Raw genomic sequence first — 26,606 nt, forward strand, 5'->3', positions numbered from 1 at the left:
AGTTGATACACTTTTCATATATGTACCTTTTTTACCATTGTATAATATATCAATGCTCTGAATATGTATATATATATATATACTTGTATAGATGTATGTTTGTATATCTTCTGTATATATATACACACACACACACGCATTCCACTTTTAATCAGGAGAAGCTGCAATACCAAGCTATGTTTTTCACAATTTTGTCGTGGCAATCGCACTATTGGCTTAAGTTCTTTGAACACTTTCCTCATTTGTATTACGTCACTTCACTTCCAAGTTTTACACATGTAAGAGATTACCCATAGTTAACTCATATTCGCAATAGGACAGATAAATGATTTAAAAATAAACGTCCAGAAATGCTAAATGCGACCTACTTTCTTGACAGACGCAAAAAACAAAACACATGTTGCGCGCATAAATGTGCGTTTCTTTTTGTCAAAAACCCAGCGGGGAGTTTAATAGAGACTAGGAAAATTGTCTCTATGTGTGCTACTAGTCTTCTAATAGGGCTAATGGCTATTATTTCTCCTTTTGTTAATGAACTGATGATATAACATCAATTTTTAGTCCTTCACTAACTATATCACTCTATCCAATGTGTATGTAGATGACGTTTATAAAATTTGTGGTCAATTATATCCACACAGAAGTCATAAAATGTGGCGAACTATGTGCTCAGGTAAATTAATCCTAATGGAGGCTCCTTGACGGTGACAGATTGATACTACTCAAGCAGGCATGCTTGATCTGTGTCGAAGGCAGAACTAACTGGGTACTAAAATCGGCGGTATTACAATATTCGTAGGAAAACAGTAGAACTTAACGAATGTACAAAGTTGACACCATTAGTTTTTTGCCTCTTCGAGCGAAACATTACTGTACCGAACCTTCGGTAGCTTTAACGACCGTATACGCTGATGGATAACTTGTAGGTTTCTTTTGCCCACGATTCAGTAATGCTTTCAGCTTTTAAGACTGGGGGGCCATTATTAGGATTGCGATTATAGCGCCCTCTCTCGGCTTGTATTGTAGTACAAACCTGCAGAGAATTCAGGAGCAGTTCTGTCTGTCGCCTCATCACTGGCATGAGATTCCAAAGAATCTACAAATATTTTTAGATCTCGGCTCATGCTAACTACCCTTGATTGGACGACTATTAGTGCAGCACTAGATTAAACATCCCTTCGATTTAGGTTCATTTACAACTTAAATTATACTTCTCTACCCTGCCTGTATGGGCAATCCGTACTTCGAAGAAGAGGTACTTTGTAGGTTTTGACGAATGATTGCTTTCTTGTGCTGTTCATTAATGTCAGCGATTGTTTTGACGTTGATGATTGATATCCAAACGGATTCTTACAAGTTGCTATACACCCTATGTTCATAGCCGCCAGCTGTGGGGTTCATTGTTGCTGTTGCGGTCAATTTACATCGACTGGTAGGCTACCGATTTCGCTTACGGCTAGGACTATTTGCTGCTTAATGATATTCGACAAGATATCTCATGCAAACCTGTTGCGGTTTATATACCACAAATTCGTTAACCTCGCGGGCTAGGTGAGCCGAATTCGAGTGACAACCAGCACTTGTGGGCGCAACCTGAGTAAGTGTGGTTTCACCCAAAGGTACAGTCCAACTCTGCCACGATATGTGGGCTCGGGGGTCAGGGGTCCATCGACCAGGCAACCGAGCACTATGGCTCCCCGAGGGTCCGCGACCTCCACCGGACGGTAGTTCGACGCATTCTCCCAATGCCACCTGTAACGGGAAAAAAGATGTCTTGCATTGCGGAATTATTTGCGTTTGAATGCAATCGTTTATACTTTTTTGTTGTTGTTTGTACGCTTTGAGTATAACTACTAGCATTGAACATTGGATAATAAAATTCAGGCTCGAAAAGAAGAGTCTTCAACGCGTAGTGTCTATATTTGTGGATTATCACAGCAAAGTATAGATGATGGCCTAACTACAGACTCTAACACAACTAACTTAAACTCTAATTAACTCAACAGACGGATCTTAACAAAGCAAGCAAGAAAGCGAATTCCGCAAGAATCTGCATAACGTCCATTCATCTAAAGAAATGTTAAGATATGCGGCACAGTTTAAATCCTTAATTATCAACAATTGTCACCGGGTGTACCTGGCAAAGAAGGGCAAAGCGCGCGCCGCCTGGATTGGACTCGGCAAAAGCAAGACCCTGTCCAAACCTGAAAATACAACAGATAAGAAGCCTCAGATACTATCTTGCACACGCGATAATTTTGATTCGAAACCAACCGTAGACAGACCTTTCTGTCAGAAATAACGAGCCATCTAAAGCAATGTTTATCTAGTGCAGGAGTAGACGAGACATTTACTGATTTTTGACAACCCTTTGGCAGTCATGCAAAATTTATGCTTTTAGCTGTACATAACGATTGAAGCTATGCTTTCTGATTAAACAACCTCTAGTGAATGTATTATCATAGGAAAGCTCCTTTCACAATAATTACCTGTCGTAGAATGTAATTCCGCGAGAGTGTTGTGGCCACTCCCTCCAAGCGCCTGTGAGGGGGGTAGCTTGCAATCCCCTATAAAGTGCTGCCAAAAGGCCTCCTGCACCCACCGGTTTCCACAACAGCCAATGGTTGCGGACTCCAGACGGAAGACCACTGGCACTTTCGCTTACAATCTGCGGAACAAACAGGAAAAATGTTACCGAAATGAAAAATTGAAGATTTTGTTTCTTATATATTATATATTATTTATTATAATGTTATTGCAATAGTTTATCGTCGACGATTGTGTGCAAGTTTGAATATATATTAAATATGTATGATTTAGTGAAAGTATTTAGAAGTCCCTATTTAATGATAATAATTAGCAAGAATTCAAAACTGACGGCTGAAATCACAGTTTGATTTTAAAACAACAATGTTCACTTTTATTTATATATATATATATATATATATATATATATGAGAGAGAGGGAGAGAGATCTGAAAAACATATACACTAGCCTGTTTTTCTTCCTCTGCTCGTGAAACGCGATAGACACCAGTCACCGTGAACGGCCCCCGTATAAATGCGGCCGACGATGGCCCAAACGAGGGAGGCGGAGAGGATTTCGACGAATCTCCGGAGGGTCGCCAACGAACTAATTTATCAATAAAAAAAAGAACAAATTAAGGAAGACAAATAAGACAAAATGCAAATCATGTATTCGAAGAAATACGAAGACATGGATGACGCCTCATCGTGAATTATGCGTCACACAAATACAGCTTGTAAAGGAAATTCACCCTATGAAATTGGAAAGAATCCTTTACTTTGCTGAGGTTACAGATTCGAGAAAAATATAAATATCACTATATAACACAACGAATACACTATGTAGTCTGACCTAAAAATGTGAGAACGAACGATGCCTAATATTTAAGATGGTACATAGCCTGATATGGTATGTACTAACTGAGTGAGTTGTGGATATATTGTAAAATTGTTTGCGTTTCAGTTGAATCAACTTGAAGTTGTTGAAGACGGCATTGTGTGGCTTTGTATACATATTCGAGTGGATGAACCTCAGCCACTGCAAATACGGCCCCCCGCAACATTTGCCGAGAGAGCTGCAGATCGAGGAGAACCTGCACACGGGCGATTTGTTCATCAATCTGCAAGTTCAGATACATATTATTATATAACAAATATATGATATAGTGGAAGCTCCTGTTGAATGCGAATAATTAGCAAGAATTTAATATTGGCACTGCTGAAAGCAGTTTCGTTTGATTTTAAAGCAAAAATGTCCTGTTTTTTAAAACGCAGTAAAACCAACGGATCCATTGATTGTTTACCTGTTCTTCGGTCCAAAGAGGTTCAAGCTGTTCAGGCGAAGCTCTTGTCCAATTAGCCAAAGCAACAGCTCCACCGCAGCTAGTGCTCTTTCGTCGGCTTCCATTTCTTCCACTAGTCCCACTTCGGTGCTGGCTCGGCGTTGGAGGTGGCAAGAGGGCATGTAGCTGATGACTTCTTTCAGCCAAACGGAGCAGAAGTTCTGCTAAATGTTGGCCATTGGTAGCTCCGACCCCATCCTTTTCAACTGCGGCATTTTCAGCTGTGGCTTCAAGCTGCCGTCTCTCAGCGGCGAGCTGGCGCATTTCTTCTAGCAAGGACAGCGCTTCCTTGAGTCCGTCCTCAGAGCAAGGTACTCCCGGTGCCATTTCACAGCCCTGATATTGCCGATCACAAAATGGGTGCAGATAACAGGAGCAAAAATACTTAATTCATTCTGTTTTTAAGACATATTTTTTCAGCTGCTTTGAAGTTATATTGGTTTCTGATACAAAACAGTTATATTTTGTAATTTCCTATATATGTATACAAAGGTTTAATAAACGCTTATTAGGTCAATAATACTTCATACTTTAATGATGCTTTTGAGTAGGGCCTGAAGAGGTGTGGCAAGCTTGCTCGGTAGAGCTTTGGTGACTGCATCGAGAATGCCGGTTCTTCCGTCAATGTCAAGACGATCGCCCCCTTCTCGAAACTCCTGTTTATTGTCGCCGGACTCTCGGCTTCGCAGTAAGACCGGACGGAATTTACCGGGTATTGGACGAAGTGTATGGGCTTCTTCAAAGTTTGCGCCGGTACGCTCACGGAAACGACGACAAAATTCACGGGCTGCATCAACTCGGCTACCGCCCATTGGCGTCACCTGCGCCACACCAGAATCGCCCACGCGACCTGACCTCTCGATTAAAGTAAAGCGTGTACAATCCAGCGAGGCTGCCACTTGCAATTTACAGAAGGAGTACACCTGGACAACAAGTAAACACACAATAATAAACAACGCAGCGAGTTACGAAATATTGTTGTGTGACTCCAGACAAATGTTTTGATCGTTCCTATTGATGACTGATGTCATGGTCTTGTGGTAATTACTAGTAAATCAACCCACGTGTATACATGTTGTTCAAATGCTAAGAAAGGCGTTTATCATTAACAAAAAAATATTATTTAAGAGGAAATTGTTGCGAGATATTTTTGGGACTGATGACGGTTGGACAAAAAGTAATATTGACCAGAGCACCAAAACCTACCAAAGGGTGAGAGTCGAGTTTTGTTAAAAGTACATCATAGGCTGGTTGTAGTTGACCCGGAGTTGCCGAGTCTCTCATCACTTCCCATTCGTGAGGGTCTAATGGCGCCAGCGGATCCACTCTGCCCGTGCTGTCTAATCCACCTAGGCCCCCCACTCCATTAGCTCCTAGCTGTTCCAGGCCGTTGGCACGTATTCTCTGTGACTTCGCATCTTTTCGGAAATCCCGAACTGGTAATGAATCCAATAATCCGTCATCGGCAATTGCAGCTGGCTCGCGAAACACTTTTATAGATGAAGAGATGGCGCATATGGTTAGATTCCCCCAAAACACCAATATACCTACGGCAGAAATGCTTCTATAGTTCTGCTGATAAACTGCAGCTGGCATAAACCAAACGTTTTTTTCATTTCTGTTGTCAACCACAAATGAATCTTGCCACAATTTATAAAATTCACTAAAACGTTCCCGTACTTACTTATTTTAGTTGGGGGCTCTGTAACCTTGCCGTTACTTCCTAAAAGTTCTTGAAGAACGACGGTTATGCTCTCGACGCCTCGCCCCGCACTGAAATCCAGGCAACAAGTAGACACACTCTTCATGTACTCGTCATGATTTTTCATGATGGAACCTCCAGTAAAAGACGAGCCATCAAGAACACCTTCACGATGTTGTCTAGCTACCATATTCCTAACAGATTTTCACCGACGCATTATATGAACGTATCATCAACAACTGTTTGTGGAAACGTTTATTACCTGAGATGAAGAGGGAACGTCTTTTGGGTGTTTTGAGTGTCGACGGGAGCTCCCAGAGGTGCTCCAACGTGTGCAAGTAATCGGACCATATCTGTGCACACATACGTCACATCGGGAAGAGGAGCTACCGCATGATGTATAACCGTCCACCCGAAAAAGTCCTATATTGGAAGAAAAACAATGGCTTATAAATACTACGTGTAGTAGAGCAAATTTGCGTGAACATAATGACGCATTCTAGATAAGACTCAAAATTAGTCTTAACTCCTTCATATATAACATCGAACTGCGTCCTATAGTAAAGGGTTCGAATCCATCTAAAAAACATTCCATCATACTATATCGTATTTATCTCGGTTTAGCATGGACAACATATCTGAATAAACACAGACCTAACTTATTTGCCTTCAGCAGATATACAAGTATCGAACTTTAATGGATTAAAGTCTCAAAAGATGCTTTTAAAAGTCCTCTAAAGACGCTCGGTGCTTCAGTTGGATAACCACAGTCACTATACTAAAGGTTTCGAACAACAAATAGCTCCTCGTCTTCGAATGCCTTTAGCTATTAGTTATAAATCAAGCACTGATGTTACTTTCTTTTCGTCAATTTTTTTCATGCTCAGCAGATATAGCTTGCACACAAGCCCAGCGACGTTGCGAGCTGCTTACCTGGTGAGCAAGGTTAATTTGTGACGTCATCACAAAACCTTCACCTTCAGTTCCTGCTAAAGAAGAGGGTTTTTTGGTCAGTTTCTGGTCATCGTGGTCTTCGGTTGATTCTGTTTTTTTTTCTTGTTTAATTGCTGTCATTTCTGTGCGCTGTTGAATTTTCACGTTGTTCGAATCCGAAAAAGTCTGAGGGTTTTTAGTGGCCACGAGGTGTTGGCCTTTCAAGCCCTCATCGATGCTTTTGTAGTTTAGAAGAAGTTTAGCCATTGCGATATCGTTCAGTTTAATGGCATACATTAATGGCGTGCGCTTTTGGCCGTCATTGAAGTTAGGATCGGCCCCCCCTTCTCTGCGATACAAAGACAACGAGGAGCACAAGCAGTCAAAAAAGCAAACACCATAACGGTCAGTTGCGTTTAGGTAGCGATTGCTTAGGCAGATGGTACATACTGAATATCAAAATAGATCACAAATAATATTTCTTTGAACGTTAACCATTGGAATATTAGATCTAAATGAATATTCAAGTAGCAGGCTGTATGTTTCCGTATTTGCTACCACTGGAATTTAAAATAGGATCAATCAAATTGGCCTACCTGAGAAGAAATCCAGCAGTGGCGTAGTTCTTTTTACAAACAGCAAGTATTAAAGGTGAGATGCGGCACGCCATAGGATTTTCTACATGCAGGAGACTTTCTGATACACAGACTGTACCGGGAAACTCGAGATTACGTATTGGGTATCGGCTAAGCACATCGATTTTCGCTCCGGCTCTTCATTGAAACGTGAAATTGAGACGATTTTTTCAGATAGAAGTTATCATGACTACAGCTAATTAGGTCACGATTTTAACCCATGCCTCTCACAAACGAGCAGTAGTGATTATACAAATATTCTCTTTATCGCATAGATGCTATATACTCCAAAATACAACCTAAGAGGAAATCCTTTGTAAAATTCTTTAGTGAAGATCATGACACCATTTCCAAAGACGATACTGGCTAACTCGTTATAATATAGTGAATACCAATTCAAAGAGAGATTCTCTTCATATTCTAGCTCTATCACTCATTAGTTACATTAGTTATCTTCATACTGATTAGTTAGTTATAAATTGTATCTCAGATATCATTTTTAACCTGATTAGTCTAAGAGCTAATTGAGCCATTTCGGGGGGGAGTGGCTGTCGTTCAAGGTTCCAGAAGATTGCTGATAGCGGTGTTCGAATTGAGAGATCAGCAGAAAGGTCTGCAACTGCCTGAATGCCCATTTTCGCCACGAGGAACTCCGCCAGCCTACCGCAGATATAAAAAAAAACCAAATTACACGTTTAAGCTAAGAACAAACTATGCGGTTCAGTTAAAGCCTTCTATTATTCTAGCGCAACACCAATATACTCAAAACCTATGTCTATTTCTAAGTGAAGTAATAGGTAATAAGCAGGTAATAAATTGCTCCTGTATCCTGTAAAGGTTCCTGTATTGTTAAAACAATATGTGAATAATTATTCTGTCACCCAATTGCTTAACTTCTCGAGCAATCTGTGTGCAGTCTAAAGTTCGTTACGGCTTTTTGTTGTTAAACGCACCTGTGATTCCAGTTAATATTTGCATAGGTGAGCGCAGTACAGCCATGCTCGTCAGTTTGCTGTAGAATCACGTCACGATCGAGTAGCGCTTGGGCCAGCTGAAGTTGACCTTCGCCATAGGGTTGTTGGGCCAATAGATGCAAAACAGTCTGCTTCTGGGACGTCAGCGTCCACCCGTGTTTCACTCTAGACAATGAAATGACGCAATGACGAAACAAGTTACTTAGCAGTTGAAATCATTGATTGAGTGTATTTAAAAAATCTAATTCCAATCTTATTCAAATGTAAAATATATACTTTGCGATGTATGAAATTGTACAAAAAAGACAAAAAAAATTGACTCTTTTATTCGCCTAGAGGTAGGAAAATAGGAAATCTATTAGGCTCCAACACTTACCTTCCCAATAATTTAAGGGCTCGTGGATAATCTTGAGCTCGAACAGCGGCGTCAACAGCCAGCGTCATTGGATGACTTTTATGTTCCAACTGTTCAATAAGAATTCCTGAAATCAACGACCCCCACACAACTTCGAGAGAATCTTCCCCAGAACTACCACTTCCTGCCGAAGTTGACAATGACACAGAAGTCGCAGGATTGGTTGCAGAATTTGCAATCACTGCTGCAGCACTGGCGTTATCCACTTCGTATCTGGCCTTAATAGGAGCAAGACCTGTACCCCGATCTTCTCCATTTTGTCCATTGGTCCTCGTCGCAGTGCATTTATTGTTTGCATCCCCTGCTGTTCTCACTTTGGAATCGCGAAAACTTTTGGCTATCTCAAATACACATTGCAACAACGATTTTCTCTGGGGCAACACCTTCTTTGGGCAAACGTACCGCCAAACTAATCTCTCAGCTGATGGAGAGCAGGTCTGATTAGGCTCAAGAAGGATCTGCAAGATTCGATAAAAAAACGTTGATACATTGTCTGAACATCAGTTACAGAGATAATACATGTTCTAGGGCAGACCTACATAGGCACTCGGACACCTTACGAGGCTGGATAAGAAAGTAGATGTATGGGAAGCGCCGCTTTTGTTTGGTAACGAGTAGGCAGCCGCCTTTTGCTAAAATATCGTTACACGCAGATTCCCTTTTTACGAAAGGAACAACTTTGCAAATAGGGTTAATACGTCCGTTATCCTTTCTGTGTCTCTGATTGTTTGGACGGTGCAAATTAAATAATAAATAGGTATGTTAGTACAGGGCATTTACCTAAGTAATATTCAACTTTATCGGACATCCGACATCGTATCGATATGTAAATTCGTACCTCGTCAGAGTACCAGTGGCCCTTTTCAATTAGGGCTAAAGTCGCTCCCGCATGACGTCGTAGTACTGCCAAGCCTGGTGCGCTATTTCCCTAAAAAAAATAATTGATTGAAAAAGTTGATTATTGTAACAATGTGTGTTCCTGACTTCGCGCTAGAAGGTAAACAATTCATTTTATATCACTTTGTTCTTCTTGTTTACTTGATTGCAATCACTGACCAGACTACGAGCAATGACAATAATGATAAAGCTCAGTCACCTGCTTGTTGCGGAGTTCGATATTGGCATTTCGTAGTAGCAAAAATCGGCAACAAAGGGCAGCACCCGCCTGGGCAGCGTAATGTAATGCGGTGGCGTTTTCCGGCGCATCTGTGGCATCGATGTGACGTGAAGTCTTTGATGGCACGAGTAAACGGCAAAGCTCAATAGGATCTTTGCGACCAGCTGGACCCAAAAAAAGGTAATGTAGCGGTAATCTCCTCTCCATATCTAGAACATCAATAGCAGCGCCAGCGTTCACAAGTGCTGTTTCAATTCGCGAGTCTCCTGTAGTATTACTGGCTGCCGCTAAATGTAATGGCGTCTGCTTCAAAACGTTAGTCGCCAGGGCAGCCAGTCCACAGCGTAATAGGGTATCAACTGTCCGGCAGAGATCATCCGGGTCCCAGTGACGTTTCTGAAATTTTTCAGGTGGTAATTAAAAGTCATTGTTTGAAGAACTGTATGTGTGTAGCCGAGATGAAAAATGAAATGTCGGGCTAGTAGCTCAATCCAACAACGGACCAATTATTCGATAACGACATAATTCAAACAGTCACATATTGAAGTGCTTCACAACTTCCTGCTCTGGAGAACTCTTTGAGCACTTGCTAAGGCGTGATTACAATCAAGTAATTGCGATAGCATGATAGGGGCTTATGAACAGGTGTAATACTTTAGAAGCCAAAAAGGGCGCATCGCTTATGACAAAACGCGTGCCTAGTAGTACATGGCTTGACGATGATACATTCACTATTTATTATCAATTTTTGCATCATACCTAACGTGTTACCTGCACAACGTAATGTAGAGCGCAGTCGCCTGATACGGGATGGATTGCTGTCAAATCTCGTGTTTTCTGCTCGGCAATCTTCCTGATTAGTTCTCCTTGAAACGCTTTATCTTGCACTTGGCCAGGTAGACAGCAGAATAGCAAAAGGGGCAACGCAGATTGTGAACCCTCATCTGCTGTTTGCTGAACGACACACGGGGGCATCATAAGGTCAGTGCGAGCTCCGTGCGCCACGAGGAGGAGTGCGGCTCGGGTCTTTCCTTGCAAGACCGCCTCCTATAATTCGCGGAAACAACATCTTGATTACATTTATTTACGTATGATGGTTGGTTGTGGTAATTGTATGTTTTTTTTTGTTTATTTATTTAACACTTTAATTTTACGAAAAAACTGAACTCTTGAAACCTGAATGCCGTAACCTAATTACACCACATAATAACAAGTACGCAGGCAACATTGCGATAACATCACGCATATACAGACATAGAAACAAACAAACCTGTAGCGGTGTCAATCCCTGTTGGCGATGTTCGATGTTAGCATGAAGTGATGGAACTGACTTTGAGGACTCGAGAATTGTTTGCAGCGGCTGAGGTGATCGGCATCGAACGGCGGCGTGCAACACTGGACCCGTCGCTTCCATACCGAGATGACAGAGCAACCACCGCAAGAAATGGCAAGCGTTGAAAACTCGAAGTGCGGCTTCGGGTTCATCGTCCCCGCCGCAATCCTCAATCGCTGCATCAATGGTCGTGACCGCAACGCATAGCAAGTTGACGCCCTTCTGAGCTGCGAGGGTCTGCGCAAGCGTCCGAAGTTCCCCAATGTCCTCGTCTTCGAGGCCTACTAACAGCTCGGTGCTGATATCGAACGTTGCACAGTGCATCGCTATCCTTCGAAGGGCGCACTCGTTTTTGAGGGCAGCTTTGAGCATTGCGGGTGCCGAGCGACCAAGTCGAGCTGCGATTTCCAAACATCCATAGCTAAGCGCCAAGGATACGGGTGTCTCACCTTCGGTATTCGTCGCTGCTACTGCTTTCTTTGCTAAATCCAGATCGGAATTGAGTATCAGATCCATAACCTGAGACAAACATAGGCGGTGCTCCCTCACAACCGATTCTGTACGGTTGACCTGTTGAGTTATAACGCGACGTTGCATAAGGACGAGTAAATGAAGAAGGTTGTTGTTATTAGCTTTATCCAGTGGTTTAGTCGTGAGCGATGGGATAGATCGAAGCAGCATCTCGAATCGATCTACCATCGTCGGTTCGAGTAAGTCTGGTAGAGTGACGCAGGCACTTAATAGACGTTCGGCCAAACCACCCCCACCTCCCAGCCCACGAGCAAAGCAACCTAAGTCCAGCATGTACCTAGAAGAGAAAATGAGAGGTCGTAGATCGTAGTAATTAGCAAGCACGAAGATGTACGAGATTGAACAATACAAGGATTGCCATCTTACCCTGTGAAGCTACAAGTATATAATACATGGAGAAGGTGTAAAACATCCGAACGTATCAGTAAGAATTTAATACTCCGGAAGCAGCGAAGACCACCTAGGGGTTCTTTGACAGCTTTAGAGTGCTCGGTCTAGATGTGTTGAAGTATTAGGGAAATGTATGCAATAAAAATGAAAGAAAAAAAATACGAGAGAGAAATTAACGTCCTCAAACAATCAAAGCCTATCATCGAACCATCACGTGACTTTCACCTCACTTCGCGTTATACGATTGGTGCCAACCGCCATAGCAAACTACTGTTATACTCATGGGTAGGCTAAATTACCTGACAATACCGATGTGCCCTTTTCGAAAGGCCACCTCTAACGAACACATCTTGGCGTCGTTCACTTGGGCCGGACTTAGGTTGGCCAGCTCAACCAGTAGTTTGACAACATGAAGATGCCCATAAGCCGCTGCGTAATGCAGCGCCGAATTGCCACTGCCGTCTGTCAAGGCTGCGTTGGCCCCTCTTCGCAGCAGGAAGCACGCAGCAGCGCTGTGTCCGTTCATAGCCGCATGTACGAGAGCTGATCGCCCCCGTTTATCCTGTTGTAATTAATAATATATAAGAAAAACAGTGGTGTATAGCTTTACATTGTGCAAACACAAACGATTTACACTTCGGATTCTTTTGATGTAGGCTTTTAGGCTAAAATTCGACAGACGTGGGTGTTCAAGGGTATTCTCTAAGTATAAAACAATGTTGCCGAGACAGGGTAACAAAAACACTTTTGCCTATTAAACGTAATGCATTTGAGGTAAGAAAACTGAGCGCAGACAGATATTTTTTTGCGCTGGAAAACATTAGCCATCTGAAGTAATGCTTAATGACAGCACAAGATGCAAAACTTGAATATCAATGATAATAAGCGCGTAATATTGTAAACAAGAACATGAAAGGTGCAAACCTGAACATCGATACCGTCCGTTCTCTCAAGGACCGCCCTGAGCATTTCGAGCCTGTGTCCACGTTGGGCTGCCAGCATCAGCGGCGTTACTTTATCGGAGTGGGAGCCAAGAGGTTTGTTGGCATCCGCCCCGAACGCTATAACGAGAGCAGTTGCCATTTCAAATAGTTAATAGATTTGCTTCAAATTTCTTCGCTCGAAATTTGAGAAATATCAAACTTACCTGTTTCAGTCTGGATTTCGCGTAATACCATTTATTTGTTCTGTTTTGTATTTTTAATGTCAGCAGAAGATAACATTATATCGTAACAAAGAAAAAAAAACTACTCGGCCTTTTTTGCTGCAGAAATCAATATTGAACTTTGTAAATGGAAGAAACACTGTCATACTTAAAAGACGCTGTATACTGGCTATCTGTTCGGCTTCGATGGCTGCATGCAGGGCACTTTGGCCCCTTCGATTAGTGTCATCCAGATGTGAATGCGATGAACCTTCCCGCAGTCGGAGAGATATTAACAATTGCAGACACTCAACGCGTCCCAGCACGGCAGCCACGTGCAGAGGGCTGTTACCTGTAACCATCATATGGAACACAGGAGAGCCACTTCATAAACAACACTTTTTCACTGTCATTATTTTTCAAATGTACGTGTTCGTCTCGCTTATCGTCATAGCCAATCATACTATACGGCCGTGAACGTACCGTCATAATCCACCTCGGTGACATTCGCTCCTCGGCTGATAAGCCATTCTAACGATGCAGAGTTTCGTGCCGCCGCAGCATAATGAGCAGGCAGTCGACCTCGGGCATCCCGTTGTGCCATTGCTTCCCGAATTACTTTCTCAGCTGCTTTCGACCGTGGCCCGTACAATAAATCGCAGATGGCTACAAGACATGCTCGACCACCTGCCATTAACAGTTGGAACGCCGATGCGCCGTGCGGACCAAGAGGTGTCTCGAGGAGGTCACTCAGTCTCAAAGTATCAGAAACACTGCTGCCGTTAGTTGAGTAGTCGATCGATGTTTGACGGGCACCGTTGGGCACGGCGATTCCTAATAGTCGCCCGATCAAGGGTGATACTATCGTTGGCAAATTCGTCGGGGTTTCAGTGCTAGCTGATGGCAGCTGAAGGCGCGAGACAATAGCAACAGCTAATTCACTATTTCCGTTTTCCAGCGCCTCAAGGGCGTCGTTTTCGCAAAGCCCACCTGGCGATTCGTATAAAAGTAGTTCCTCCAAAACATCGACTGGCACGCCTCTATACATTGAAAAATGCAACCAATTAAAAAATGTTAATATGAATCGAATTCACAAATTAGATACTAAATTGAAAAAATGAATAGTGAAATAAAGAACTCATGAATTCGCCTGTTGATTAAATGTATCTGGCATTTTTTAGATGTCCAAACAGAGTAATACGGTGATACTATGTAGATGCTGTGATATGGCTTTTCGAAGTTTTTTGGTCATACGAAAAAAAAAAATAATTTACAGAAATCTGTACTCAAGGAACCAACCTTGTTTCTTAATTTACTGGAAAGACAGTCGGCAAAGACTACTATCTGCGGACAGACGCATTCTGCTTTAATACGAACGTTGCGCAGCCTTAAATGTTTTCAAACTTGTTTATAATTTGGCCGAAAAATTAACAAATTAGTATAATCACACACAATAAGCTACAATTACCTCTGTAAAGCAAGTTGTTTTGCATGGGCGATAGCCTGTGCCCGAATAAGTCGAGGAACTTCGGTATCCTTAAGGAGAGCAGCATTTCCCTCACGTTTGCTTTCTTTTCGATCTTCTTTCGTGTTACCACCTTTGGTGTCCCCCTCTTTGTTCACTCGAAGAAGGTTCGTTTCACGTCTGAATGAGCAGATCGGCGACTTAACGGTCAATTCATGATCATCTTGTTTCGGTAGAAGTAATCGTAATGCGATAATGTCCCCCTTTAGTATGGCGTGATCTAAAGCTGTTCGTCGTACATGAGCACTTTGCCAAGCAAATGAATTGTGTACTTTTCCTAAATGAGCTACAAGTAGACTCTTTAACGTGACGTGGTCTCCCCGAAGGACTGCGCCGGCCAAGCGGGTAGAAGAATCAGCCGACGGTGATACCGGGCCTTGACAGTCCGTCGACCAAAGGCTTCCAAGAGCTTCGGCTTCTGCTGGCGTCAGGGATTCCGGCCCATCCCAGAGGGGGTCTTTGGTCATTTCAGGTATATTCGGATTTATTATATGCTGAGCTACTACGGCGCTAATATGACTGGCTGGGTCCTGTAAAATGTGATAGACATATTAAGAATATGAGTGGAGATGATGATCCTGATGACATGCACTACAATTTTAAACTTGGATAGGGAGACTTGAAGAAAACCTGAACAAAATAGATCAATATTATGATCTGCCGCTTGATTTAAACATAACTTACTGACGCACCCTCGCACTTAGTTGCGTGAAAGACAGCATATTGAGTGTATATTTAAGCAGAAATATACCCCAAATTAATAATGAAGCTTTTACCTTCGCCCGTTTGATCGTTAATCGAACTCCGCCTGCGCCAAGAGCACCCTCGCGACGTTCCCTTTTGCAACCGCTACCAGTAGATTCCTGAAGCAAAATATTAAAACAAGGACATCTGTGCCAACATGTGACCTACATTTGAAAATAATACTTAACGTCGCAGTGAAAAGTATAAATTGCTCTGATTTCATTCTATCTATCAAATATAAAAAAAAAGATTCTGTTGCGTTAAGCTATTTTAGTTAAAAACCTTAAAAACCTAAAAAACGATAAAGATATATCCTAATTAAAGGAGATTGTATGATGAACCTTATCTCGGTGACTTTTTCTCTTGCGACCTTCGTGTTTGTGTTGAGTTTCCGCCTTGGCATCAACGGTTCCATCGGAGACCTCAGTCTCCTGTTGTCCTGCTACACCGGTATCTGGGACATTGTTGTTGTTAGTCCTATTCAATGGGGCGCCATCTTTTGAAGCTACAGTGTTAGTTGCCGGCAACCTTCTTGGTCGTCCTTCCGCCTCTTGGGGTTTGGTGTCTCCAGTTTCATTGTCGGTGTCTTCAGACGAACCGAGCTTTCCTTGTAGCTTCTGCTGCTGACGCTCGAGTCTCAAGGCTTCGCTTAGGAGGTCCTGGGCTCGCCGTCGCTCCTCGTCACTCAGAGAAAGTCGACCTCGGCCTCTGCGAGTCATTTCCACCTAACAACGAACGACAACCACCAAAGTAAACGATGAGTATATGCTTACAGTTAAAATTTAGCTAGGTTTGGTAGATGTACCGATTTTCTAATAGAGAAACCGAGGCAAAACGGTTAGGAATAAAATGAGATTATGTTATATATATCGTGATATGCGTCATTAACTAACCTTAGTTAAAATCGTGGCTTTCTGGATGGTGTCCGAATAGTCGAGCACGTACACATTTGGATTGCCCGCTTCAGCGTTCAGCCACTGAATCTTGATATTTTCTGATGTTACATAGATATTTGATTGAGCCTATAATAAAAATGTCACTTAAATTATTTGTTGGTATTCTTGCAGCTTGCAACGAGAATCATGCAGATTCAGCTAGCCGCGTAAAGGTAGTCGTAAACAAAGACGATGCGTTTTAAAACAAATCCTACAAACTTTTGTAGCTATAAATCTAATAACGTTAAATCTATTCTATTTGATATGTCGCATTTGAAAATGAGTTGGCATCAAGACAAGTCATTCCATACCATCTAAAAGTATGACACCAGTTACGTACCTTGCACAGATAGAAGCCACAAAAATCGTTACGCACAGCTAGGAAATCTCCTTTTCTAAAAACCATACCAGGTTCAAGGGGGCGTTCCCGTTCTTTGGCTTGCTTTGTCGCTGCTGCCGCAGACATTTCAATGTAACTTGTTAAAAGTTCGTCTTCAAAAGTGTCATCGAAGTCTGATTCACTGGTCGGACCCGCACCGCCCCAACCGCCAAAATGGGTTCGCTGAGTTCGTTTTCCAGGTTTACGACCACGCTTCTTTCCTGCTGCAGCCTGCGTAGTGCTTCCATGCCCCTTAACTGCTCCTTCAGCTTTAGACACTTTTGGTAGGGAAGCCTTGCCATCAGGGGTCTTCTCTTCACGGGCGACAGGTGCTGCCGGGGAAGTCTTTGTACTTTTCGGGGTAGCCTTTAGTGCCGCTTTGTCGGGGGAAGCCGACTTCGATGGTCTACCCGCAGCCCTGGACTGTTTTGTCTGGTTGGCTATAGGCTTGGTCTCAGTAGCGACCTTAGTCAATGGTGTGATTTTACTCTCTGAGTTTGGAGCCTTTCTTCTTGCTGTTGGTCTGGCATTAGCTAAAGGTGCTGATTCGTCATCCGTACTTGATTCATTGGCCTTAATTAGACTCACGTCCAGACCAAGTTCACTGGTTGTACTTGGATCCTTGAGGTCGGGGAGAAGTTCACCTTTCTCGACCCGAATAGCTCTTTCAAGAATATTCAGTGCTCGTCTGTAATAGCAATTACGGCCACAGAATAATGTTGCTTAACCCTTAATGAAGGGACCACCGAAATGTGCATAAACTAACAACAAAACGTAATTAAATTAACCTTCATATATCGCCATGTGTAGAAAATAGATCTGCAGTTTTATTATTATTATTTTTACCTGCGCTCGTTATCAAGCAGCTGCATGCAAGCTCCCGCCTTTCGCATTTGGACGTTGGTCAGGATGGTTTCCCTTTCGATGGTGTCAGGAAAGTCTAGTCGATATAAGCTCGTCGACTTTTGACTCTCATTGTTTAGCCAGAAGATCCGTATTCGCTTGGATGACCTAAGATAAGAACAACAGATACAATACTAGGACTGTAAAACACATCTCTATTCATCACAAACTCATGGCAGATTGTCTGAAAAGTTACAAAACGCTAAGACCCTAAGCGTCTTCCAGCCAAACTTTATTATTTAAACATGACACAAACTCATACCTGTAAACGTTCTGGAGAGCTTTGCACAGGAAGAAGTCCTCAGGGGAATCGCTGCGCACGGCTAAATACTCGCCTTTGTCATACAATACCACCTACAAATAAATTGTCGTAGGCATTTGAAAATTTAAAATCCCGTTCTGTGGCCGCTGCGGCTAATCCAGAGCAATCTGACCAAGTATAGGCGTAAAAGTTTTATTTTCTAGATAGAGTAGTAGCTTGAAAGTAGTTTTACGCATGGTACTATCCCGTTAGTTCACCGGAATCTTTTTGAGCAGGGTCTTACTTACCTTGTCTTCCATCGCTGTCTGTTGCTTCTCCCGTGCGCTTACAGCCACCACCTGTTCAAATACGCACAGAAAGAGCTGTTGTATTACAAACGCGTGCAAAATACGTCTGCCACTCCAACTTCCAATTATGTAATAAATGTCTCAAAGATGAACACAACATATATATCCAAGCAAATAACAACCTCCCCGCTTACTACGTATTTTGTGCGAACTAAAAGAAGATATCTCAACTGCATCCTATAATGCGCTAGTAAGAGTTCAAATTGACAACGATTTCCATCTGGTCTCGATCTGTTTACACCGGAAAGCACAACCTGAGCATTTTGGTACTAAAAAAAAACCATATATTTACCAACATCTATATGTGACTAAGAACAATTTCTAGACTTGATCTGAAACCTAGCGTTCATGCCATTTTAGCTAATTAGACCCTTCGCGTTCGTTTCGTCTGCGTTCAATGCATAAACGACAAAGACCTGCTGATTCACTAGAATATGCTATACTTCATTACTGATAGAACCTTAGCTAAAAGATTTCTGACTGCCCATATAATATGCTTTTCTTCGAGTTATTTCTTTGCTAATTCCGATTACCTGCTTTTATTGATGGGAGCTTTTTCTAATACATAAATTAATGTTCAAGGATTCGTATGGTCACTGCCAGACAAGTGCTGTTTTTTTTGTTTGTTATCCGAATGCAAGAAATTTACTTCCATAATTCCGCCCAAGTCCAAAAAAAGAAATATATGACGATATAGTCTAAAATATATTATGTGAGTTAATTGTGTGAACGGGCACATTTTTTTTTCGTTTCATACAAGTCACGTATACCTCGATTACTGTATCTATAGTCTATTATTATTAAACCGGTAAAAAAATGTTTTCTTTTTGGTCTTTGGAGGTTTTTACATTTGAGAACATTGTCCTCATTCTTCGAGAACATGTACAACCTACATATATTGTGTTCGTACCCGCATCGCGTAGCCATTGTCACACGTCTTCTGTGGTAATGATAACAAAGTACGTTTCTCGTTACTGATGGAAGCTGCATCTGGTGTTTTTAACATACAAACGTACCATAAGTCCTTGGAATAATTTTTTACGGATAGAAATAGATTTTCTTATACATGACTATTTCAGTGCAAGCTGAACTTGGCCTACTAAATCAGACATACATTTGTGAATGAAAGCTCACTTCAACCTTAAAAACAAGCTAGAAGTTAAAAAAACGGCCTAATATACATCCCAATGACTTTTGTTTTCTGTAACTGAACCGAAAAAAAAGTACCTGCTGAATTTGGTCCACCATGGCGCTCTGAAAAGGTTGCGTTGTTGTGCGCGTTCTTTTGCCTAACGTCGGTCCACCGTCTTCCACAGGCGGATTTACTGGCGTGTCTAAAATATTCGAAAATAGGCTTGTGAACACAATATAATATAAGTAGACCCATAGCTTCATATATGAATGTATTCCTGGCCAGTGTCACCTGCAATTTTAACCCTTTAAGACCTCTTTTCAGTGTTAATTCGTACAAAAATAACTTCGGTTGTCAACAGCGTTCACCGATACAGTTAGTAAACAAACTTAGTATCTACAGGCTAATGATATTAGTGGCCTGGGCGTCCCACCTGAGGTGATCTTCGATTTGCGTCCACGTTTGGAGACTGCTACCTCGGCCGCTGTCTGGCCATTCGGCTGGGGTGCATTTGCCGCTGTTGCAGGGGCAGGTGTTGTCCCTGGTGTCACCACTGATGAATTTTGTGAAAATAACACCTGTTCTTTTTGACTACCTCGTTTGGTGTTGCCATTTTCTCCGCCAGTATCTTTGCTGTCCTGGGCAAGGCTCACAGAGCTATGACTCGCTACGACACTATTGCAGTTGTTAAGAGCTGCTTTGCCCATTTCTCTGCCGAAAGCCTTCTCTTTACTGCCCGCGTCTCCACCAGTTGGTCCAGTTCTAGACAAACTGCCGGTGCTGTTATTTGTTTTGGAGGTGATAGCTATAGACAAGGATGTCGCCGTTGTTGTAGCAGTTGTCCCGTTATTGAGTTTTTTCACGCTGCTGCCGCTAGTGGACGAGAGAAAAGCCTCAATTTGGCTGTTATGCTGCTGCGTCTGGGGAAGGAAGCAAAGGGCCACCAAAAATGTCAAAATTCGCATATTGTGTGTAGTTAAACTTTATTACGTGTTGGTACAATTAGAATAGAAGGTAGCGTAGTAATTCAGTTGCTGTCTGACAATTAGGCGCTATTCGTTTTGTACTAAACTACTTTTAGTGTGCTCCAAAAATCGGCAACCTTTCGAAGAATATTTTTGTAAACAATAAAGATGCACCAACTATATATTAGGGAATTTTATCCAGGCATAATGTCAGTTATAGTATAACAACTAAAAACACTAAAGATGCATCATTGTACCTGCACAAACAAATCAACCAGTTGAGGTTCAAATAATGCTAATATATATATTGTATAGCAACAATGGCTGTAATAAGGAGGGAAAAAGTTCTGAAGGGTATGTGTGTCATAATAATAAATACCAGCTCTACTTTTTTTCATCAACGTATAGAGACACACACAGCGCGTTCATTAACATTTTTGTCATGATGGAAGGCCCTTATCACACGAGTGTTCTAAAGTCCGAGATAATGACGTAATTGATTTGTGACGCAGACGGAGATTCGAAGTTCCTATAGAAACACATATATATATATATATATGTGTCAAATGGTTTTTCAAACGATCACGAGTCTTGACCGCACTGTACATAGTGCGCTAAAGACTCATGATCGTTTTTTGATCTTACGTAATGCATATATGAAAAAATGGTTACCAAAGGTACTTCAAAGGAGCGTTTTGGTTTCATTAAGGTTACACCTAAATTCCTGCCACGGTGCATATTACTACTTGCATGGCCTTCTTCAGCACATTGTTGTTGATAAACAGCCATGATATGATAGGGGAGGGCACAATCGAAATGATTAGAATAAATTGAATTCGTGAATGACGTGTTCATTGAAGACCTGCGCAATCAGGAATAGATTTCAGGCCAAATACTCGTTGTCACAGAGAGCCAACGTTGGTCTCCTAACTCACCCATTAGCGATATGTTAATGGATATTCATTTCTAGAGAATAACTGCGTAGAATAATTTATAATAAATATGTTGCTAATTACTTCCGTGTCAAGTGGTAAACGTGCTGTTTTGACCGTACCTAGAACGAATGCTTGAACTACAAACGGTTCGTGTATGGTATCGGCGTAGACATTACTGCAGTTATCGAATCTGTAACAGTTCCCTTAAAGCTTTTAGCTCGGAGCTAATTTTGTGCCTTGGAACCTGGACCAACAAAGGCGAATAAACCTGAGCCCCGCATATGTCACCCTATTTTCCTCATACCCCCGTTGCATCCGTCTCTATCGCAAATGAAAATCGGCAGGTGCATTTTCAAATGTGGTTGCACGGCTGCTGTTGGTCAATGCCTGCAGCACAGCATTTCGTAGACTGCGTGGAGCCCAAGCAGAAAGGTGATGCTGGCCTGGAAACCTTTCAGCAATCAGGGCGAATGCCCCCTCTGTGCCAGCCTCGCTGCTATTCTAGGCCCGTATATCTGCGACTGCTACTGCATTACGCAGAATGTAAACATGAGAGTCTTAAAATCTAGCCGATGATCTTTGCCATCGCGGGCAATGGGCTCGCTTTTTTGGGCATTGCGTGCCGGCATTTAATAATCCAATCCATAAAGCAATAATTAGTATTGCTTATTTAGCCTATATAGTGTCTTAGATAACGTTACTAATGTGCATATATTTATACTGCTTCATATCTTAAATTTAAGGGATTACATCTATCGAAAAACGGGAGCTGAGTCAAGGAGTTTCGAAAAATGGTTTTCCGGGTATGTAGCAGGAAATATTGGGCCGGAAACGATAACTTTTTTTTTGGCATAATTAATATCTCATATCATCATCAAAAGATGTCAACAGATACCGATGTCCTAAAAAGTGTGCAAACGATTCAACACCCTTCAATAGGTTATATATATATCTGCATACATTGCTGCATAAGACACACGTCTGAATATATAGGATCTTTCTATTAATCTAAAGTTCTGTGAACGTGGGAACAAAGCGACAGCTCCGGCGCGATAAAAAAAAATTAATGGCGCCTTTCTGGTGGAGAAAACACGAAGGCATTCCTGCAGGCTCTGAAAACAGTGACAATATCAACTCAGAAAGCATGCTCTGCCAGAATCATTAAGCTCAGAACTAAACACACTTAATAAAAGCGCATCGATTTCTAGCCCTTCATTCCATCCTAGGTTGGATAATAATCGGGTGTACTGCACTTAACAACAGTCCAATGTAATAAATCAACGCAACAAATAACCTACCTGCTGTTTGGTGCCCATTACACTGATACCGGCACCCACAGCTGTGCCTGACTGTTGACTGACAATACTATTGCCGCTGGTAGTCTCCATGGTAGTCAGAGTGGCTAGTTCTCGGAGCCGTAATTATTTGTTAGGACGGCCTCTGTACCTCGATGTATGGCTAGATGTATGTATCCACCCCTAGTTCACGCATATAGCGCCACGGGTCGATGGATAGCGAGAAGCACGCCACGCCACAGATTTAGCTGGCAGACAGCGGCTTTCGAGCATCATATAGAGATGTTCTCATTGGCTTCACGAAGCACGCATATTTACTCTAGCGGAATAACAGAAGTGTTGGGCATTGCTTTTCGAGTTGAGATTCGACTTAGACAACGACAATAAGCCGCTGACTTTAAACGCAAGCGGCTGACCTTTTCTGTAGAGGTCCGCAGTAAAACACAGACACAAAAGTGTGATGGATACGATGATGATGATGATTTTTAGAGAGAATCAATGTGCGGTTGTGTAGAACTCGGCTTTTTCTGCACTGGGCCCTTTCTTCGGCGGGACGCTTTTGTTTTTGGCATAACTACACGCTGCGATCTATCGCTCTGCTCTGCTCGCCAGCTGCCGGATTTAAATCCCCCTCATATTTTTAAAAGCTGTGTGATTGATTGGTTGATCGGAGATGGGGTTGTTCGCTGACCCGAATTCGGATGCTCGATGCAAGCTTGTTAGTAATTCTGAGGAGCGAGTTTGTATCATAAAACATGTTGACTAATGTTGCTAAACCCGGTCCTGGTCTAACACCGCACAGAGAACAGTAGAGATTGACAGTCCTCACTACTCGACATGGCCGGAGTTGCGTTTGCGGTCAACATCGCTGCAATTATCATTGCTCACACCGACGTTTTATTTAGTTAGCGAGGTACACCTTTTGGCTTTATCTGAATTGCCAAAGGGCATAGGAATAATCGTTAGGGCCACTGGAACCACGCGTCGAAGTTGACACCTTATTCACATAAATGCCACTCTGGTACAATCCACTTTTTTTTTTATTTCTCTGATACCTCCACGTAGCTAATTCATGTACAGTGCTTCGATCTGTTTCCAGCGATCGAACATTATGACTAGCTACGATTAGAAGTATTGCCGATTTCTCCGAGACTTCGATGCCTGAGCGCCGCAGCCGCTAGCAACCCACCGTGCGTATTTACAATCCAACGTATCAGACCGTTCGGGTCGTTACGTTTGCTAGCGTTTCGTTCATGTGCCGCTCATTAGCTTGTTGTCTCCGATGCAAAAGCCGAGTTGACTCACGCAGTTCCCGCTGCAGGCTCAAGGGGTCCTCTGTTGCCGGCGCTAGCTTTAATAGAATAGTGTCGTTGTTATTATTGATGATGTTGTCGTTATGCTCTGGCAGGTGGCGGCCAAAATTCAGATATAAAAAACACCAACAAGATGCCGGGCAAATCAGGCAGACAAAACGCAAAAATCTCAATTAAACTTACAGCGACGGAAAGAGGGGTGTCGGGCTCTGCAGTGTGGCGTCTATGCGGTACGCGTGTGCGACAACTACAGTTGACCAGCCGCCTTCTTCTATTGTATAAGAGGATATAGTATTATATAATAGCAATTAGAGGAGTTCCTTTGTATGTCTGCAGAGTCTGATTACGGAGTGTCGGCTACATAAGTGTCTGACTAGAGAAGCGACCCCAGCGGCGACGATGAGGATTCCCCGTGCAGATCGACACTTACACAGACCGTACACACACGAACACGCAAAGCAACGCTATTTCCAGAAATTACTCTCGCACAAAAGATTACAAATCTATTGCCGTCATAACAACGTGCACCGGCAGTCTCAAGTTTGTCTGTTTTCCCGTTTTTAGTTTCCGTTGCTTGACGGCGTTTTACTGTCAGTCCTCATCGAACAGTCCGTTGCTTCGGAGCAGCTGTTTGTTCGAGAGCTTTTTCCTCCCGCACAGCCGTGGGCGCTCACGGTGGCAGCAACTACTCACATTTAGTCGTTGTATCAGTATAACGGTAGTATTACTTCATTGCGCAGCAGCTGCCGTACGATGATAACCCTACAGCTGGTTCGTGTGCCTTCCAACCACTATTTCAACAGCAGCACTGTCGTTCGCCGAACCTGGAGCACACATCGGTTCAGCGGTCGTAGCCGGTGTTAGCAGTGGTACCAGCTTACGACTCGCTTCCGAGGTGCACTCCTTATCACCACCTACCCGCTGAGGCAAGCTTGTTTGCTTGGCTGGGACCGCTTGTCCTGCTCACTCAGTCGTTGTCTTCAGGCTGCATAACACAGCGCCGCTCGCACACGGCACACCGCACCAGCAAAACCCAAATCGTGTATATCCGTACGCGTGATTCTGCCCCAAAGTCGATGTCTATCTCTAGTTGAAGCTGTTGTGCGTGATGCTGCGGCCGCTCTCTCTTCGTTTATATCGGTCCATGTATCGATACGGCTTGGTTGCCAGCAATGGTCGACACAGCACGACGACAAAGGGGTCTCCACTGGTCTCGTCGCACTGCTCGGTCCAATTGGGCTCTGGATGTCTGCCGCCAGCCCGAATCCAGCTCTCAAAAGGTGCTCCAACAACCGCCGCCGCCGTTGTTGGTACCGCCGCAGCAGCGATTGTTGGTGTTGACTGTTGTCGATAGTGACAAGCGGAGCCAAGCCGACCGACAGAGAGCCGCCGCCGTTGCCGCTGCTGCTGTTTAGGCTACAGCTGCGGCTGCCTGCCTGTTCGCTTGCTGGTAGCAGCCGCTGTCGCGCTCCTACGCTGCCGCTACGACTCATCGGAGGTGAGACCAGCTCCCGATAGACGCTCGAGCACGAGGTGGCCGGAGTGGCGTTTGTAACGTTGATAGCCTTCCGAAAAGCAGCAGCAGCAGCAGCAGCAGCAGTAGTAACATTTGAATTCGATGGCGCGAAAAGAAGCGCGGAAAAATGTTCTCCAATATATGTAGACACACAGATAAATAGATATAGATGCTGCCCACCGTAGTCAACAAGTCGCTTTGGCAGGTCGTCGTCTGCTGTATCAATGTTACATTATAAAAATGAGCGCTGATTTGAAATGGTTTGATGTTTGATTGGCGACGTCGTGTGATAGCAGATCGAAGTGTGCAAAGACGGAGCGAATTAAGAGGGTCACCTTTCGGCTGAGAGAGCTCTTGAAAGAGAAGGGGCTAAATTTTTTTTATGAAGCTATGGAGTTCAGTGGGCACACAGACAAATGGCCTATGCATAGATACCATTATTCGTTATGGTTATTATCATTAGCTACGTTTCGGAGCTGCGAATCAAAATAGTCAAAGGAAAATAGAGCCTAATGCAAAGAAAAAGTGGAATACGACTTTGCCAGCAATGTGACGAATGAACGCCATGCGTTTCCATATGCGACGACTGGAAGTTTATTAAAAAAATTGACTTGAAGTAATTTCTTAAGTCGGAAGGGTTTCTAAAGTCGGCTTAAATCAAATCTTGAATTGTGATCAAGTGTCATGTTTATTTAAGCCAACAATTACAAAGTGAGCAAGCAGTTATGTTTGTTAGTCAACAGTTAGCTCGATCTGTATTAACCCTAAGCATTTTTCACGTTACTGGGTGATTCCAAAGCAAAAACTACTATTAACGCATAACCTTTCTACGTTTTGAATACGACGCCACGTACGGCCATAGCATCAGATGGCTATCCCCCACCACGAAGCGTAGGTATCTCAGCCCGGGTTTGAACCTTGACCACACCGTGTTCCTGAGATCAGCAGGTAAATACGTTACCCGCTAAGCTATCACAGGGGCACCTTGGCAATCTGTAAAATAATGTTCTTTTTCCTTAACCAACGCACGACACGATGCCACCCGTAATCAGTTAAGAATTTTCTACAATCCAAAAATTATGTGAAAAATATTTTATGCAAGATCACAATAATGACAAAAATCAGATAATGACTAGACATTGTTGAACTGGAAGGAGCCGATCATGATTGTTTTAAAGGCACCTTTCAGTGGGTTTGTAGAGCGCCATACATACCATTTTCCCTTATTTGATATATTGCTAGGGCAATGACTTCATCTAAACCGGACACATTTTTTGTTAAACGACAGCCTTGTTATAGAAGATCATGTGTG

At 42.9% G+C, this 26,606-nt stretch overlaps 1 protein-coding gene across 1 annotated transcript; it reads right to left on the reverse strand.

Moving 5' to 3' along the window:
- Positions 1-400: 400 nt before the first annotated feature.
- LOC111251121 (poly [ADP-ribose] polymerase tankyrase-like) lies at positions 401-25,244 on the reverse strand. Its single transcript, XM_022807425.2, has 34 exons — positions 22,469-25,244; positions 19,704-20,190; positions 19,366-19,472; positions 18,079-18,129; positions 17,792-17,883; positions 17,473-17,637; positions 16,588-17,314; positions 16,206-16,334; positions 15,654-16,037; positions 15,345-15,431; positions 14,512-15,098; positions 13,527-14,083; positions 13,213-13,395; positions 12,824-12,960; positions 12,199-12,461; positions 10,916-11,786; positions 10,417-10,692; positions 9,625-10,041; positions 9,367-9,456; positions 8,490-8,986; positions 8,093-8,278; positions 7,644-7,799; positions 7,101-7,277; positions 6,505-6,853; positions 5,834-5,994; positions 5,554-5,642; positions 5,076-5,359; positions 4,400-4,792; positions 3,831-4,205; positions 3,449-3,647; positions 2,997-3,133; positions 2,490-2,668; positions 2,138-2,204; positions 401-1,752 (listed from the first exon to the last, which is right to left on the reverse strand). The coding sequence occupies exons 1-34, from the start codon at positions 22,556-22,558 to the stop codon at positions 1,474-1,476; spliced, it is 9,228 nt and encodes a 3,075-aa protein (XP_022663160.1). The 5' UTR covers positions 22,559-25,244; the 3' UTR covers positions 401-1,473.
- Between the last annotated feature and the right edge of the window lie 1,362 nt (positions 25,245-26,606).

The sequence above is a fragment of the Varroa destructor genome, unplaced genomic scaffold, assembly GCF_002443255.2.
Source record: "Varroa destructor unplaced genomic scaffold, Vdes_3.0 BEIS01000005.1, whole genome shotgun sequence".
Taxonomy (NCBI): Eukaryota; Metazoa; Arthropoda; class Arachnida; order Mesostigmata; family Varroidae; genus Varroa; species Varroa destructor.